General features: G+C 53.0%; 1 protein-coding gene across 1 annotated transcript in view; it reads right to left on the bottom strand.

The window, feature by feature from the left end:
• Positions 1 to 14,944, bottom strand: part of LOC131208039 (serine protease filzig) — a 34,201-nt gene continuing 19,257 nt past the window's right edge. Inside the window, exons 2-8 of the mRNA XM_058200682.1 lie at positions 3,053 to 6,111; positions 2,761 to 2,959; positions 2,491 to 2,677; positions 1,471 to 1,655; positions 1,115 to 1,230; positions 867 to 986; positions 1 to 165 (exon numbers count right to left, since the gene is read on the bottom strand). Coding sequence (XP_058056665.1) covers positions 1 to 165; positions 867 to 986; positions 1,115 to 1,230; positions 1,471 to 1,655; positions 2,491 to 2,677; positions 2,761 to 2,959; positions 3,053 to 6,111 — 4,031 coding nt within the window. The remainder of the gene's footprint in view (positions 166 to 866; positions 987 to 1,114; positions 1,231 to 1,470; positions 1,656 to 2,490; positions 2,678 to 2,760; positions 2,960 to 3,052; positions 6,112 to 14,944) is intronic.

Raw genomic sequence — 14,944 nt, 5'->3', positions numbered from 1 at the left:
CTACTTGACACCGGTGACACTCCGGAGCCAGGGTTTGTAGAAGGTCGTGCGCATGTAGACTCCGGGCAGATACGGGGCAGCACACCGGATGCCATGGGAAACGGTTCCGACCAGCTCGTACCGGCCGTCGGGACGCTGCAGGACGAGCGGGCCACCGCTGTCACCCTGGAACGAGAGATCGGCGGGCGGATGGTTGAAATTTAATTAGTTTAACCTATGCCGGGCGATGCACCACGACTGCAGCCGATCCGATCGGTTCCGGCTTAATTATCTCATTATGTCCCACATTTATCGTTCTATTATTTTACGGAATGCACCGGACGCAATCTCATTACTTTCATTGCCCTTTTTCCCATCGTCATGTCATGTTACATCGTTCGCAGCGGGGCGCCATAATTGTTGCATACCATCAAAAGCTAATTGCGGCCGTTTTTGGAGACGAGCTCAGTGTTTGCGTGCCGAGCGATCCAATCTAGTTACCCAGGAATCGAAACTGTTAATTCCGTAAAGAGTGTGACGCAAAGCTTAGTAACATCAATTTGAGATAATTTGTGGCTCACGTTAACGTGAAAATATTCGCAAAAGAAAGCGGCATCGAATGCAGGGAGCAAACGACCAGCAACAACTGGCGCTCGGTCACGGAACATCCTCGATAGAGGCATTCGAAGACGGCCGGTGGCTGCGATGAAAAATGAGCGCCCATTTGGCCCCACTGGAACGGCTGATGGAAAACTTCGGAACGTTCGGATGAACGAAATTAATTAACCGAAGCTTCGCCAATCAATAAAACGTCGACGTGCGACGTGCCTCGTTAGTATCCTTTCCTTCCGACCGTACTAACCGGCCATCTCGGGGTCGGAACGTACCTCGCAGGAGTCACGTTTGCCGTTGGCGTACCCGGCACAGACGAACGATGGTAGGATCTTCTTGTTGTGGCCCGCCATGTGGAACATCTCCTGGCAGACGCTGTTTTCGATGACCGGCACCTGGCGACCGGCAGGCGGAAACGCCGTGTCGTATGCAAATGATGCAGTGGGGGAAACGGGAAATGAAAATGTGATTAGTTGTAATGCGAGTTGTTGTTGTTGGGGCGATGATTTAGGCGTGTAATTACCTGAACTTCCTGCAGGACGGACGGTACGCCGCCGCCGTAGGTCAGCCGGCCCCAACCCGTCACTGTCGCCATGCGCCCGGTGAAGTCGGCTTCGTCGCCCGGCATACAGATTGGCACTGGCAAAGGAGCAAAGGATTGTAAGAAGGGTGAGACTCGGTCCCGATTAATTGTAGCGGCGGCGGTGCCCTTCGGTGCCAGACACTAATGGTTGGGCAATCAAGGGTAAATACAAGTTCCGTGATTTGCCCACGTAACGGACTGGATTAACATGATTACGCAAGGCTCCGGTTCCGCTTCGAAGATCTTCCCCACTGTGTGAGCTGTGGGTGCACCCAGATGGCAAACATCATTCTTACCTATGTGGACATCGTAGTGGATGGGATTCTCCAGCTCCAGGATGGCTAGATCGTTCTCGAACGTCGCCGCATCGTACTGCCGGTGCACGATGACACGTTTCACGTTCTTCGTCACGGACCGCTTCGTTTCCAGGTCGCTCGAGATGTCGAACTCACCGAACACGGCCACCAGCGAGGCCAGGAAGCTGCAACGGAACGTTAACGCATTAGTGCCGATTCACTTTGTCCGTTCATATTTTCCGGCCGAACTGAGCATCCTTCGCATACAATGTTTGAAGGTTAAAGTCCACATCGCTCTAAGCTAAGCCTACTACAATGTTGCAAGCGTTTCTGTGCTGGTGATCCATGAAGTGTTTGGATTTTTAACTACCTTGGTTACGTGACGTTTTAAAACGTCAAACTTCATTTTAGAAATTGCAAACATTTAGTAAAATCATTAACATTTACAAAATGGAACGCGGGACGCTTGTAAAAAATTGGGAAATAATAAAAACTTATTTCGAAAGTGGTGAGTATTCAACTGAAACTGTACGAAATTGGAAACACTCGTTGGATATTCGTAAGTATAATTCTTGTGTTTGGGACTCGGTTTGGTTCGGAGTTCGGTCCGGCGGCATCATTGGCCCATTTTTCTTCGCAAACGAAAAAGGAACCGCCGTAACCGTCGATGTTAGCTGATTGATTTTTCGGCAAAAATGGAAGCTGAATATTCGGACGACATTTGATTTTAAAAGGGTGGCGCTACTTGCCATACAGCGACAGCTACAATCGATATTTTGAAATTCATCTTCGGAATCCTATGGTTTAGATGGACCACGATTTCCAAAGGTCGAAGTCCAAAAGAATCGCTCTAAGGTATATCTACAATAGTGTTGCCAGCATTTCTACATTGGAGTAGTTCTAGGCCTGGTGCAACCTCCGGACCTGGCGAATGCTAACAGACCAATCGAAGAGATACCCAAGAATGGACTTCCCGGACATCGCGGATGACCTGTCACCACAGGATGACGTGTCACTTACCCCGGCTGACAGTGGGCGGCCGTGATGACGTACTCGTTGGTGATCAGCACCCCGCCGCACTTGTTCTTGGTGAAGAGCCCGAGCCAGGTCGACTCCCGGACCAGCACCTGCCAGGGCCACTCGCCAAACTTGGACGCCTTGCCGCCCACCACCCGTGCGCTCTTCATCAGTGGCCGCTGCCCACAAACTGGCGAGAAAAAAGCGAAAAGGAAGCGTTAAAAGCGGTTTCTTGGGCCCAGCCCTGATCTCCGCCATCGTCGTCGGGCTTACGGATGCGTCTCGATCCCGCCGGCTGCTCGGCCTCGCCCTCGTTCGTCTCCTCGCCCACGTCCTCGTCCTCCTCGCCCTCGGCGTCGCCCTCCTCGTCCTCGCCGTCCACTGCGTTCTCCTCCTCGTTGATCGTCTCGTCTTCCGGGGCGGCGGTCGTACTGGTCGTCGTCGTCGGTCGTCGCGTCGGCCGCTTCGTCACCTATAAGAGTGGTTTTTTTTTCAACTGATAAAAAGCGGAGTTGCTAGTTTCTATTGTCCATGCATGCCTTGGGGCCAGCCAATCGGGACTTACTTTGGTCGGGCGGCGTGTGGTGACCGTGGTCGTCAGGTCGGCGTCGGCCAGCGTGGGCCTCGCGGTGCTCGGCTTCCGGGTCGGTTTCTTCGTTGTCGACACCCGGACCGGCTTCTTCGTGGTGGATGGCGTCGGCGGTTTCGACGATGGCTTCGGGCGTGACGACGAGGATCCTGGTTTCGGTTTGTTCGACGGTTTCGGCTTCGAAGGAGTATCGGCCGATGGTGGGGGTTTGTTGTTGACCAGCGTCACTCCCTGGTTGGCGCCCGGTTTCGACGTCGGCTTGGTGGAGTTACTTGGACGGCGCACTTTCGTGGGTTTCTTCGAAGGGCGCGCCGAAGTCGGCTTTACGGTGGTGCCTCCTGCGACCGGTGTATCGGCCAGAGCGGTCGGCTTGGCCGTCGTCGGCTTCTTCGTCGACGTCCCGGTAGTCCCATTCACCGGCTTCCGGTTACCGCTTGGGCGCTTCTTCTTCTTTTTCGTCGGTTTGACCGTGGTGGAGCTGCTCGGGCTGGTGTCGGCCGCGGTCCCGTCAGCCAAGGACGTCAGATTGTTGCGATCCTTCAGGATCTGCTCCAGCTCGGCCAGGTTACCGTTGAACGTCGCGACCAGCTTGTTGACCAGCAGGTTCACCTTGTCCTCCTCGTTGGCCGGTGACCCGTTCTCGATCTTCGTAATGTTCGACATGCTGCCGGTCGCTTCGGTGATGTTGAGGTTTGGGTTGCGGACCGGCGGGAAGTTGTTGCTGTCATCGGGCGTAGTGTAGAGTTCGGTTTTCAATGTGGACACTTCGATCGGGGCCGCCTGGCCGTACGTCTGCAGACTGGGCTGACTCGGAACCGGTGGGATGCGAGCTGGGTAGGAGCCGGATCCGTACGATGGCGTCGGTCCGTACGCCGGTGGGTAGGTCGAAGAGGACGCAAAGTTGCTGATCTTGTTGCCACCATCGACGATGGTATAGATTGCGGTCGCGGACGTCACTGATCCGGTTTGGTCGTGGGCCACCGGGCGGCTCGTCGATCCGAAGTATCCCTCGTCCTCGAAATCGGCCATCGAGGATAGGTACACGGGTGGCGTGTTTTCGTAGAAACCGGGTCGCGAGCTACTGGCGGCCCCAGGCGGCTGGGTGTGCTTGTTGTTCCACGTCGATGACGTCACCAGACCGACCACCGGTTTCGGTGTGATGTGCACGGTCGGCGATGGGCTGTCCGATGCGCTGGCAATCTGGATGTAGTTAACGTTGGCCAACGTCGAAGGATTCTGGTGGGACAGCGTCGATGACTGGACGATGTATTCCGGTAGCTGGATTGTGGTCGGAACGGGGCGCTTCGTAGCGACAGTCGTCGTGACCTTCTTCGTCGGCTGCACCGAGGAGACGGCGATCGTGGAGGCGGGTCTGGTCGCTCCGCCGTAGTAGTTGCTGGCCAGGGTGTCGGAAGTGATCAGAACCGGGCGCTTGGTCGCGGTGGTCGAAGTGCTCGTCGAGACGATGATCTTCGTGGGCTTCGGTCGGGGTGTCGAGGAAGGAATCGGATCGGCCTGGCCTGCACCGTACCCGTTGGTCAGCAGGGTGGCCTGGACTACGACCGGTTCCAGAGTGGGCCGTTTGGTCGGCTTCGGACTGTAGACGTAGCTGGTCGACGGCACGTTGCTCGTGGTGTCCGTTTTCTGGGGCTTCGTAATGTAGAAGCTGGTCGGACCGTACCGGTCGTAGTCGATCGAAGCGGTCCCGTAGGTCCCGGGGGCTGGCGAAGTGGTGTCGGAACTGGAGGACGCCGCCACCGTGGACCCGTCGGTATCGTACTGGGGACCTACGGCCGAATCGTTCAGCATCAGGATGATGGACTCGATCGACGGAATGCTGTTCATCGAGACGGTCGGCTTGACCGGGGCCGTATCGTTGTTTTTCGTGTCGTTCGAGATGGTCTGGACCAGGACGTACTGGTCGTTACCCTGCTCACCACTGCTGGTGGCGGCTGGCGTTGGTTTCGGTCGCGGTTTGAAGTGTGGCTTCGGGTACGTTACCTTCGCCGGTTTCACCGTCGACGGCGGTGGTGGTGGTGTGTCGGGGACTGGAGCCGGTGCTAGCTGTGGTATGCCGGAGAAGTCCGCTGGATTGGCGTAACTTTGGTCCACCGAGCCGTGCTCGTTCAGGAGATCCGTTTCGGCGGCCGGATGCGTGATGTCACTGTGGTCGAAGAATTGGCCGTTCTCCTGCAGGATCTGATTGGCAATCTGCTGTACCCCGGTGGCCGTAATATCTCCGGCGGTGTGCTCCGTGGATTGCTGGGAAGCTCCACTCGTCTCGCTTGCCTCACCCGAATCCCCGTGCTCTCCGTAGACGCTCAGTAGCGAAGGAATCTCCGAGCTGTACACACCATCCACGTCCACCTGGCTCCCGGCGAAGTGGTTCTCTCCGTCCGACTCGGTCGTCGAAGGGTATCCGGCCGACGATGGCGGAACCAGCGGCTGCTCGTCGGTTTTAATCTTGTTCGTCGACGGAGAGTACACGGAAACGGCCCCACTGGCCACATCGTACTTGCTGGCGGCGGCACTGATACTGTTCATCACGATGTCCTCATCCAGATCGTCGTTCCCGATGTAGTTGTTGTTCTGGATCTTCGTAAACAGTGGCCCAATCTTCTCGCTGCTCACCGTGTACCCGCCACTGGTGTCGATGGTCTCGTCCTGCGCCGGAGCCTGCGACTCACCACCGTATCCACCCATTTGGCTGCCGAACTTCTCGTACTGACTGGCGATGGCCGAGCTAAGGGACGACGATTGGCCACCGTTCGACTGCTGCTCGGTCGCGTTCAGCTGCTCCATCAGCGGATCGCTGCCGAGAGGGAGTGACTCCGGTGTCAGGGGCAGCTCACAGCAGGTCCCGAACAGGAACCCGTCCATGCACGCCCCGACCACCTCACCCTGCCGCTGAAAGCACTCGTGGTTGAACATACAGATCGTCGGCCCGCGGCGCTCCGGCTCACGTTTCGCCAGCGACCTCGTAGCATTGCAGAACTTTGGCGTAATTCGGTAGCCACCGAAAAGTTTCCGGCTGTCTGTGGGGGAGAAACAGAAGAGGTGAGGTGAGTGGGACAAGGAACAAGGACTCGGACGCGGAGTGTTGAAGCGAGCCAAAAACGTGCCGTAAAGTGCGACGAAAGTACGTGACATTGCAGCGGAGCCGGCTCCGTCAGCTCACTCCGCTCCGGTTGGTCGCCTGCCTGCTGCAGTGTCCCCCGTCCGACACCCCCATCGGTGGACTGCAGCAGCGCCGACGGTAAACAGAGCGAATGGTAATGTTGACCTACACGCGGCCCGACTTTTTATGGAGGTCCTTCCAGCCACCTGCCACGCTGTATCGATTTTTCGCAGGCGTTCCGAGGCGGAGTGCCGAGAGCTAGTCCAAGAGATCAGAGTTCCAAACGGTGGCAGAAGTTTCGATCTTTCGCAGTGTGTGCGCTTTTCAACGTCGGTCGGCCGGTCGGTTTTAAAAGTTCCGACCGACCGACACATTTCGAAGGGCCCTGCCATGGTCACGTAGAATATTGCCTCTGGTCCGTTCTCATGTTAAATGTGGCCGCTACGTGGGCAGCTTATGATGCATGTAAACACCACGACACTGGCTCCGATTTTGTTTGGATATCGATTCCACGGGTACCGACGAAGCGATAGGATCTCCTATTGGTGGGGGAACTGGCTCTAACTGAGCATTAAACTGCAGCTACTCTGAGCAAGCATATTAGGCTGCCCTTTGAAAGTAGCAATCGGCAGAGCCGTCTGGCCTAATCCCGCGGATACTCACCGAACGGGAGCGACAGGAATTTAATCACGGCCCAAAAGGATTGTGGAAGCCACCCGAAGCCATCGGGAGTCCCATCAATTTGTCGTTTCACAAAGGTAACGCTGCGCTGGCTGCTGCTAAGGTAACGAGTTTTCGAATCATTCAACGTTCGGCGGGTTGCTCTGATTGTGCCATGAATTTTCAATCACTTTTTCGCCCAATTTCGCGTCTCGAGTTTCGAATCGTGTGGACCGCGGATCAGGGCTGAACATTTGCGGTGGACACTTGTCACACCACATCAACCACATTTTAACGTGTCTCGATGGGGATACTAAAAGGTTAGTTGCTGGATGTGCCGGAGGGATAACTCACGTACCACGTTTCATTCGTGGTGACCTACGCGAATTCTCTGACGTCAAAACAGTGTGCACCATCGCCTAAACGACAGCGGCAATTAATTCTTTGCGATGGGAACGCGCTCTTACGCCTGGCTCGATTATTCATGGCCGTTTGTGCGTTTTTCTTTCCTCAACCAACCATTGATGGAAAAGCGCTTCAATTATGGCGCTTTCTCGAACTGGAAATGGAAAACCAGCGAACCGGGTAACGGGTATGCCTGCTTCGCTTGATTTGGAATGATTTATTTACAGTGCCTACCCCATGCCTACCGCACCAAATGCAGGGTGAAGGTGCAAAGTTCACGCAGCAAGCCATCGGCACCTCGACCCACCTTGATACCGCGATTGCGTGCCGGAGAGTAAAGAAACTCAACGAACCAGGTAAGAGGGAGATAGAGAGAGAGAGAGAGAGAAAAAGGGAAAGAGAGCGAAAATTTCACAGAATCCACCGAGATGGGGCATATCATTAATGTCGCTTTCGTTTGCAGCAACCGTCGCCGAGCGTGAGAGTGGTTTATTGCCTTCGAAGGTCACATTCGCGGTAAGGCGCTGCCACCCTTCCAGGATTGCGCCCTGATATGCTAACTGTTAATGGGGCGCCACTCTATTGCGCCACTGGCGTGTGCGATAAAAGTGAAATTCGCGCGATTGTCACGGGCGTGAAAGGTGATAAGGGCAGGGCGCCTGCAGGCAGCAATGAGACAACTGCAATGAATATCAATTGTCGGCCATTTTCACGTCTTTGATTGGTCTCAACGAACATTTGCATTATCGCCCCCGGGGGTAAGTAATTTGCTGGGAAGCTGCAGGCTCATTTGGTTTTTGAAATTCACTGCCAAACGGAACGAAAAGATCTATGTTCCTTTCGAAGGGCTAAAGCTGTCGATTGTTTCGAGGCGGCTATTCTGGCCAATGTTGCAGCTCTATCCTAAATTTATTTTGTTATGTTGGCACGCTCTTCTTATGAACGCTTGTGAAGTTTCATTTAAATCTATCAATTCGTTCTATTTTACAAGTCATATCGTAGCGACATAATATCTTTTACAATGAGACAAATGAAGTAACGTGCACTGATTGATTTGAATTGCTTGATTGAAAGGTTTAAAAGTAAAGGCTAGTAAAGTTTTAGTTTACAATCGAATGTTTTTTTTCGAAAGTTTTTCGAAAAGATAAAGTGGATTTTGTTCGTCGACTTATCACTGTGGATGAGACTTGAAACTCTATCACCATGATCCTGAATCGTAACAAGAGGCTAGGCTATGCAAAAGGAATTTCATTTTTGCATTAGTTGCAAACTGGTAAAACAATAAACTGTGAATATTATTGTAACCTTTTGGACCAGTTGAAGGAAAATAATCGAGAACAAAGACCCGGTTTGCAGAAAAATAAAATCATTTTTCATAAACACATTGCCCCGTGTAACAGAAAAACATTTTGACAATGGTTTTGCCATCGATTAATTTAAGTTCGAATTGTTGAAACATCCACCGTATTCCACCAGATTTGGCCCCTAACGATTTCCGTCTGTTTCCAGAGCTAAAAAATTTCTTGCGTGGAAAGCGTTTTTCATCAAACGATGAGGTCATAATAGTTGTGGAAGCGTATTTTGGAGCTCTTCCAGATTCTCACTTCAGAGATGGAATTTGTGAATTGGAATCTCGTTAGAACAAGTGTATTGATATGTATTGACAGAATAATCAAGTTCAAACCATAAGATTGTGTATTCCTTATCGATCTGCAAAACTTATTGAACAGCCTATTTCAGTCCTGACCCAAATTTCCGATTCATTATCACGTAACCCCAGCCACTGCCTAGCCACTGTTGCTGCTGCATGGTGCGTCTTCCTGCGGGTGTCCTTTTCCCGGACCTGCGCCTACACTCCCTGGCACACTGCAGAGTTTGCCTTTTTCGCGTTGATCTAATTTGCCGTGACCAATGCCGTGGCTGACGCCGAAAATGGTGCAATAGAGTGGTGCGAATGCGTACCGACCGAGCGACCGACCGACCCGGTGATCTGTCTTCATCTCGGACGCAAATCCCTCCGGGCTGGCCATGCCAATCTTTGTTACGGTTGCCTTTGCCAAGGGCTCAGTGTCGCAGCTAATAAAGGTCCCAGCAGCGATTGTCCTTAAAGCGCACGCTGCCCGAAGCAATCATCGTGCGCCGTTCGTGCGTAGCTACAAATTTGCCTACAAATACTCTGTGCCCAACTCTGTACGCCGCGGATGGTGGATTTCATTTTCCAGAAACGCTCCGTGGCTCCGTGCGATAGAATTGCAAATGAATAGGGCGACAAAACCCGAATCGGCCGTTCCCGAGCGTTCGGTTGGCTTGGTGCCAAAACTTTATCCTCCAAATCCGGTGCCGTACCGTGTTGCGAAGTCTCCCGCTACCCAAATATTGACCCATTTGACGCCCCGGGCACCCAGTTCAGCCATCGGCTGGCGACTGTCAAGAAGTGAGCCGTGGCCACGCGATTCGGAAGATGAAGTGGATTAAGGTTTCAGTAAGACAGCGCTATTTTGTAGCACGATTATTATTCATTTGCGGCTCGCTCGATTCTTGCCAGCCTCGGCCTCGGCGATTGGGCCGAGTTCGGCCGGAGCTTTGGCCGGATCGAAGGGATTACGTTATGAGAAACTTACGAATAGGAGCCAAACCTGGGTTGCGGCTTCTACTTTTCGGTTCGTCTTTCGGTGGCTTTCCGGAGATCCCGGGTTATGCGGGGTATAAAGTTTTCTGATGGTTATTATGTCACGAAGTATGCAGTACGGTGGCCATCGATCGAATTGATTGAATATGGATCGCAGCGAAGGGTCCATCAATTATCGAGCGCTGGCAATTAATCTCTTCGCTCTGTTTTTCCTGTGTTGCCTTCCCGGCTCAATGCAGATGGAAAGTTATAATTAAGGATAACACACTGATATAAAGATATTAGAGGAAGGTACGGAAGGTGCCCCACTATAAATCAAGTAGAGTTGCTGGCTTCGCCCGGTGCGGCCGGAACAAATTTATAATAAGTCTCCCAAAACGGTCTCCCACTTAAGACCGACTCCGGTGGTGAGTCGGTCCAAGGTGAACCCCCGATGAAACCATTAATCATTCGAGTAATTGGGCCAAGGGTTCACAGGTTGAAAAATCGGTCGGAGTGTTTTCCACCCGGTGTTACGGCCGGTCACGGTCTGGGTCCAGGCGCCCACCGTGTGCTGCCCGGGTCCGGGTGGAGGTGAAAAATTGCACCATCATCGTTGTCGTTGTCCCAGGCAGGCTTAGGCACCCAGATCGGACACGGTAAATGTTTTATGCTATTGCACTACGCTTCTTCTTTTCATCAACAGGGCAACATAAACCGGACCTATTCAGAGCTTTGGCCGTGGGCCAAACTATCGCATAGAAACTCGGTGTGTTATCTGAAACAGCGACAGGAGCCCATTGCTGATCCCGGTGCCAGATAGAAAATCCAGGATCGCCGTGAACTTCGCTTTCGTTATGCTGTGGGTTGAGTCTGGCCACAGCCACCAACCGAATTTTACTCTTCCACTGCATCCGGCAACCAGGCTGTGGGTTTTTCACATTTTCACGCCCAATAACACGCCAACACATAGTTCGATGTCCGGCCGTCCGGATGACCACAATATTTATTGCGTAATGTTTCCGTTTGCCCACAAATGTTTAGCTTTCGCGATGCGGTCCAGACAGATTGTCCATCCACTTTCCATTTTTTGTCTGAAGAATTCACAACATTCTCATTCTGGTTTTCGGAAACAAGGGCGACCGATTATTGTCTGGAGTCGATAAAGCAACGTGACCAACAAATCTACCTCGTCCCGGTAAACGAAACGAATGAAGGATGGAAGGCTAAACCCGAAGGGCACATTCTTGGCATTCAGATCAGATTAGACAGCACCTTCGGTCTCACTGACACCGGCGATAGGAACAACCTTGACTCTACCGAAAATTTCCCCAAACCGGGCTCCCGCATCATCACGCTTTGCTTTGCGCGCAGCTCGCGTGACGTTCGCCTCCGGCCGCGGTTCGGCTTTCTCTTTTGCCGTCATTTCTTGCTCTGTTTATTTTGCTTTCCATCTTCGCGTCGACGGAGACATGCACCGCCACCACCACCACAGCACGATCAAAGACCGTGGCCAAGATGTGCGCCGAGCCGGGCGCTTGTCGGCGATCGGGGCGAGTGATCGTATCTTAAGTATGACGGTTATGAGAGGAAAACTGAAACACCTCGGTGTCGAAGGAAAACCCGGGGGCCGCCCCGCGCCGTGCCGGGTCGTGCCGGGGGTAGCATAATTGATGATGGACGGGCGCGTCGACGATGTGGCGCATCGGGTGTCGACCGCGAATCAAACCCCCCATCATGGCTGGCTGGGGGGCGCGATCGGAAGTTATAAATTAACTCTTGACGAGTGACCCCGTGCCGGTGCCGGAATCAACATCACCAGGGTGTCCAGGAAGTGGGTGATCTAGCGCCCCACACCTGATCAAGATTTTGGAGATCTTTTATTTGCCGCTGCTGAAGGTGTGAAGTTGTCGATGAGTTCTGGAGCAGATCCGGCGGAGGTTCACCGCCAAATCGTCGGTGCTCGGGGAGCTGTTGCTTCGCTTGGACCGACATATAGGTCAGCGTTTCTGACCCAAAAGTGGAGCTATCGCGTAGAGGGCACACGCCGATGACCGAATTGCGCTGGTATCGCTGGTCTGTGGAAACCCGGAAGGTCTCACACCGTTGCGGATATGGGTGAGAGATGGGCCACAGCATAAGGGGAAGCGATTGTATCGGACTAATTTTGTGTGGCTCGCCGTGGTGGTCCCCCCATTAGCGATACGTTTTGTTCGAGTCTTCTAATTGGACATTGCATCATAATGCGAAGATAGGATGTTGTTCGGCAAGATCGGGTTCGAATGATATGGGCTCATCAATATTGAGTTTACTTACTAGTTTCGGGCTCGATGCTGTCTAACGCGATTTCGGGAATCCAATCCGGAATATAATGCGTAACTTGAAATAAATTCCAATTTACAGCGTTGCGTGAGTGTTCCATCAATTTTAGGTCAATTTTTGGACATTTTAAAGACTCTCGTAGTCGGCATCGAGAGCCGATGCCACGATTGGCCAGAATTGCTCAGAAGTGGCTAACAATCGAAAACTAAATAAAGCCAGCCATTAATCGCCCAGCAGATTAACGTCCCTAGCGCCCGCCCGGAACCGGTAGTTTTGATGAAGTTCATTGTGTAGCATCAGCATCGCCGACTGTGGGGTTTGCCTTGCGTCTGCGTATTCCGTATCACCACCATCAACGCTAGAACACGTTAAAACCAATCAGAAAAAAAAATACGACGGCGCACCTCCCAGAAACTAGGTTACCCGGAGAAATGGGTCACACCGGGGCGAGAAATTTAAATTCTCACCACGCACGAAGCAGTGTTATCACAACGGTATCCATGGCAATGCTTCTAACGCGATTGGCACGGCTGATTGGCTGCGTTCTTTATGATTAGCGCCAGCGCCAGAGGCAGCAGCATCCTCGATCGATCGAACGATCGCGCTGTTCCGATAGTTGATTGCGAGAACGAACCTCTAATCTGGTCGCTTCCGACCGGCACCAGCCGACCGGCGCACCATCCGTTACCGACTAGCGGTATCGGGCCTGGGCGCATAAACTGGCCCAGCTCTAGAGGCCTCAGACTCGCCTCGCCTAAAGTGGTGTAATCAATGGAATGTGAAATCAATCGCTTCTCGCCACTGGTGGCTCCACTCCGATCGATCGTCGTTATATCGATCCGCGCGTGCGGCCCCCAAGAACACTCGCCATAATTCTTCGCCGCCAAAAAGGGGCGTCAACTGACGTCATCTTCGCGCACTTCGAAGAGCCTTCCAGGTGGGAGGTTTCGGTGAACAGGTGCGACCATTTTTGCGCAGCCGACCGACCGTCTGCGTGAGAGAATCGCAGCCCTCGAAAGAGCCGAAAAATTAGCTGTAGACGAAACGAAACGGCCTTTAAGGCCCCGGCTCGAGGTTCGCGGCGTCATTATGGGGCTCGGCTTGAAGATTAGCGGAATGTAACTGTTTCGGAGGCCTTCCTTTCGGCGCCCGTTCGAGTGGCGCCAGAGCGCAGCTCAGAGTCGGAGAGTGTTTGTATTGTGTGTTTTTGATGCCAACCCTTCGGGAGCTTCGACCCACCGGGACCGGGTCGCCCAATTGACGCACCGGCTAGTCGAATAGTGCGAAATCGGCGGCCCAGCCACCCCGGAGCCTAATGTTGGCCTTAATGATCCGGAGCTATCGAAATTATAGCGCACCGCAATTGCCGGGCTTGCCCGGTTTGGCCCGCGGGGCGTACAGTACCGTGTTCTAGATTGGCGCTCGTCAGAACTCCGCCGGAAACTTTTCCCGACCCGACACGATCGGTTAGTCGATTTGGGCGCGCGCAAACAAATGATTTAAATGCCGGAGCCGGGAACTCGGGAGTGGAGTTCTATAGATACCGTTCCGCAGAACGGCAGATTCGAGTGGCGCGGAATGATAGCGCCCCAGAACCCCAGTGGTTTGGGGGGCCGAAAATAGAATGCGGACAGGAGAGCACACCCCAAGTGGGGCACCAGAAATGGGCCTCGGCCATGCCGTCAGACCGAGGAGAACCGCTGTGTGAGGTGTGACAATTCGCGGTAGACCCAATTCTCGGTACCAAAAGCCCCAATGCTGCCACTGTGGCTGTGGCGTGAATTAGAAACTTTGGTCAACTGAATGTGCTCCGGCGCCCCCTAATCGATGCCGAGGGGACCAAACCGTGTTTTGTAGGTCGCACGAGCGGCGGAGTTGGCTGGCGGTTGAAAGTGAATATCATTGAAGAGAAACGGGAATTTGATGACATATCGAGAAAGTTTCGTTGTCGTGTTGAAACGAGGCGATTGACGATGCGTGGTGCGATCGTGCGCGATCGGTTTTGCGAGAGTCCGGCTTTTGGGTGGGTTTCTGCGCCGGTGGAGCGCTGAAATGATCGCGAGGTCTAAACGTCAAGCTGAGCCATACGACTAACAGAAGAGCTCGGCCCTATGGCGTAATCGATCGTTCTATAGACTGGTTCATATAGTGTTTGGATTTTAAACTATCGATCACTTGAATTTTGAAACACCATACTTCATTCTGGAAATTGTAAGCATTTAGTAAAAACTTTGACATTTACCAAATGGGACGCTTGCAGAAAATTGGAAATATTGAAAACCTATATCCGAAGTGGTTAGACTTTATCTTTAACGCATCATCGGTCTGGCGGCATCATCGGACCATTTTTCTTCGAAAATGAAGAAGTAGCCACCGTAACCATCGATGGCGTCGATGCTACCGACAATTGTTGGACGAAGACTTGGACGACATTTGGTTGCAACAGCTTCGAAGCTTTAGCTTCGATAGAGACATTTGCTGCTAGAACTGGATATGGACTTTGTTGGGATCGGAATAATACTGTCTCTGAACGGGCGAAGATTTATGCTGAGGATAGCATCATGTTGATCACATCGCTAGCACCCACCGAAGGTCCACACAGTTGACAGTTGCTTCGTGTGCGCAAATTAACGCGTCTCCCTCGATCGAATCGATCGATACCACGATCACTGCGAGGGGTGCGAAGTGTGCAGCGACTGCAACCAAACACCGACAGCGCCCCACGTACACATGCGTGTTCCGGTCGGTCCAGCCC

The sequence above is a fragment of the Anopheles bellator genome, chromosome 2 (assembly GCF_943735745.2).
Source record: "Anopheles bellator chromosome 2, idAnoBellAS_SP24_06.2, whole genome shotgun sequence".
NCBI lineage: Eukaryota > Metazoa > Arthropoda > Insecta > Diptera > Culicidae > Anopheles > Anopheles bellator.
This window is presented reverse-complemented; position numbering and strand designations above follow the sequence as displayed.